A 1,766-nucleotide genomic window follows, 5' to 3' on the forward strand; every position below is an offset into this window, starting at 1 on the left:
AAATCTCCCACGTAATGGCCCTTTGTTCCTCGCTGAGTGCCTTTCGTAGCCATTGCCACCATTGATTTTCTTCTCCTTCGAGGTGAAAGGAGGCTAAGCGAATTTTCTGGTATTTGGCAATCTCTTGGAACTCAAAAAATTGATTCACACGATTGATCCATTCCGTCGGGTCATCTCCAGAAAATTTGGGAAATTTAAGCTTTGCGATCTTAGAGGAGAAGGATCTGTTACTGTCGTTGGTATCTCTGCATGTTCGACTCTGCGCTTCTTGATTATCGTTGTTGTGACTTGGTGAACCGTGGCTCGAGAGCAAAGCCTCAGATAGCCGAACGATGGTGCCTTCCAAGCATTGAATTTTATCCGTTATTCCCACTTCCAACTTATGCATCCCCTCTTGGACTCCTCCAAGTCCTTTCTCCAAAATTTCAATTCTCTCTTTGTTAGTTGCCATTCAAACCTTACTCTGATACCAATGATATGTCCTAGTCAGTAGCAAGAAAAATAAACACAATTCTTCTTTGGGTGTGAACAAACCACAAGAACAGGGACAATACTTCTTTGATTCATTCATGTCTGCTCACCCCTTTTTAAACAACCAATACCAACAACTGAAAAACTGAACAAAGCTGATGGCCAAGTCTTTAGGAGACCCAGCTTCCCACTACCACATAAATGCATACCACTATAACTTAAACACGTAAATACATAACTACACAACTTAAGCAAACTGGACACCAACTGGACACAATTATGCACTGGTTGCTATCACATATAAATTGGGTTGGGCTTGGGGGTTCAAGTGGACCTTCTGGGCTTATCATTAGCTTGCTGTGAAGAAGTTTTTTCATTCTTGCACCGATTCCAATGGGCTGGATATCCATTGAGCACATAGCACCGATCTTTTGTGTGTCCATTGCTCTTGCAATGGTCACAGTAAAATTTGGATCGATTGTTAAGGGATGGTAATGGCTCTTTTCCCAGAATACTTGAGCGTATTCCATTAAACCGGTCATTTAACCCCATCAGAAATTGGTGTATTTTTTCCTTTTCACATTCAGCAGCATAGAACTTTGTTGTTCCACATGTACATTCTGGAAGAACTGTGAGGACATTTAGTTCGTCCCACAACGTTTTCAATTTGGTGAAATAACCAGGTACAGATGAATCACCTTGTTGAAGTAGAGCAAGATTGCGTTTGAGCTGGTGAATTCGGGGAATATTGCCTTGAGAATACCTTTCTTGGAGTTCCTTCCATATATCTGCTGCTGAGTGAATGAAAGCAACGCTTTGGTAAACCTATCCATGCCACTACCATGGCGTTGCATTTTATCCAAGCATTGAGATCGGGATCACTTGCAGTAGGTCGTGGCAGAGATCTGTCAACGAAGCCGATTTTGTTCTTTGCTCTGAGTGCATTGATCATCCCTCGCTGCCACAACGAGAAGTTATCTCCATTGAGTGGAGATGAGACCAGTATGGCACCTGGACTGTCGAACGGGTGAGGGAAGTATGGAGAGTTAACTCCGATCTCCATTCTTGAAAACAGGTATCGAATTCTTGACAAAACAGGAAGAAACAGAGGAACGTCACGGCGGAAGAACAAGTGGATCACCGGGATTATCCTAGGAATGGAGGTAATAAGCTGTGGTCGGATTAAGATTTGCAGCCATCAAGAGACTCTGTAAATTCTGTCAAGAAACATAGCAATCTTCAATGACGAGCTCCATCAAGAACTTCGTAAGTTCTGTCAAGAAATATTCTATTGT

At 42.5% G+C, this 1,766-nt stretch overlaps 1 protein-coding gene across 1 annotated transcript; it reads right to left on the minus strand.

Moving 5' to 3' along the window:
* Positions 1–795: 795 nt before the first annotated feature.
* LOC148865426 (uncharacterized) lies at positions 796–1,534 on the minus strand. The gene is made up of 2 exons (XM_088976385.1): positions 1,354–1,534; positions 796–1,265 (listed from the first exon to the last, which is right to left on the minus strand). Exons 1-2 carry the CDS (start codon positions 1,532–1,534, stop codon positions 796–798), a joined length of 651 nt encoding a protein of 216 aa, XP_088832511.1.
* Between the last annotated feature and the right edge of the window lie 232 nt (positions 1,535–1,766).

The sequence above is a fragment of the Nelumbo lutea genome, chromosome 3, assembly GCF_056320005.1.
Source record: "Nelumbo lutea isolate HS-2025 chromosome 3, American lotus-T2T, whole genome shotgun sequence".
Classification (NCBI taxonomy): Eukaryota; Viridiplantae; Streptophyta; class Magnoliopsida; order Proteales; family Nelumbonaceae; genus Nelumbo; species Nelumbo lutea.

What these genes read in the sequence shown, in the direction of transcription:
- LOC148865426 (XM_088976385.1), bottom strand. Translation starts at nt 1,534, where the DNA reads ATGGAGATCGGAGTTAACTCTCCATACTTCCCTCACCCGTTCGACAGT. An exon ending in TCTGCCACGACCTACTGCAA is followed by an intron (nt 1,266 to 1,353) that starts GTGATCCCGATC and finishes TCATTCACTCAG; the next exon opens with CAGCAGATATATGGAAGGAA.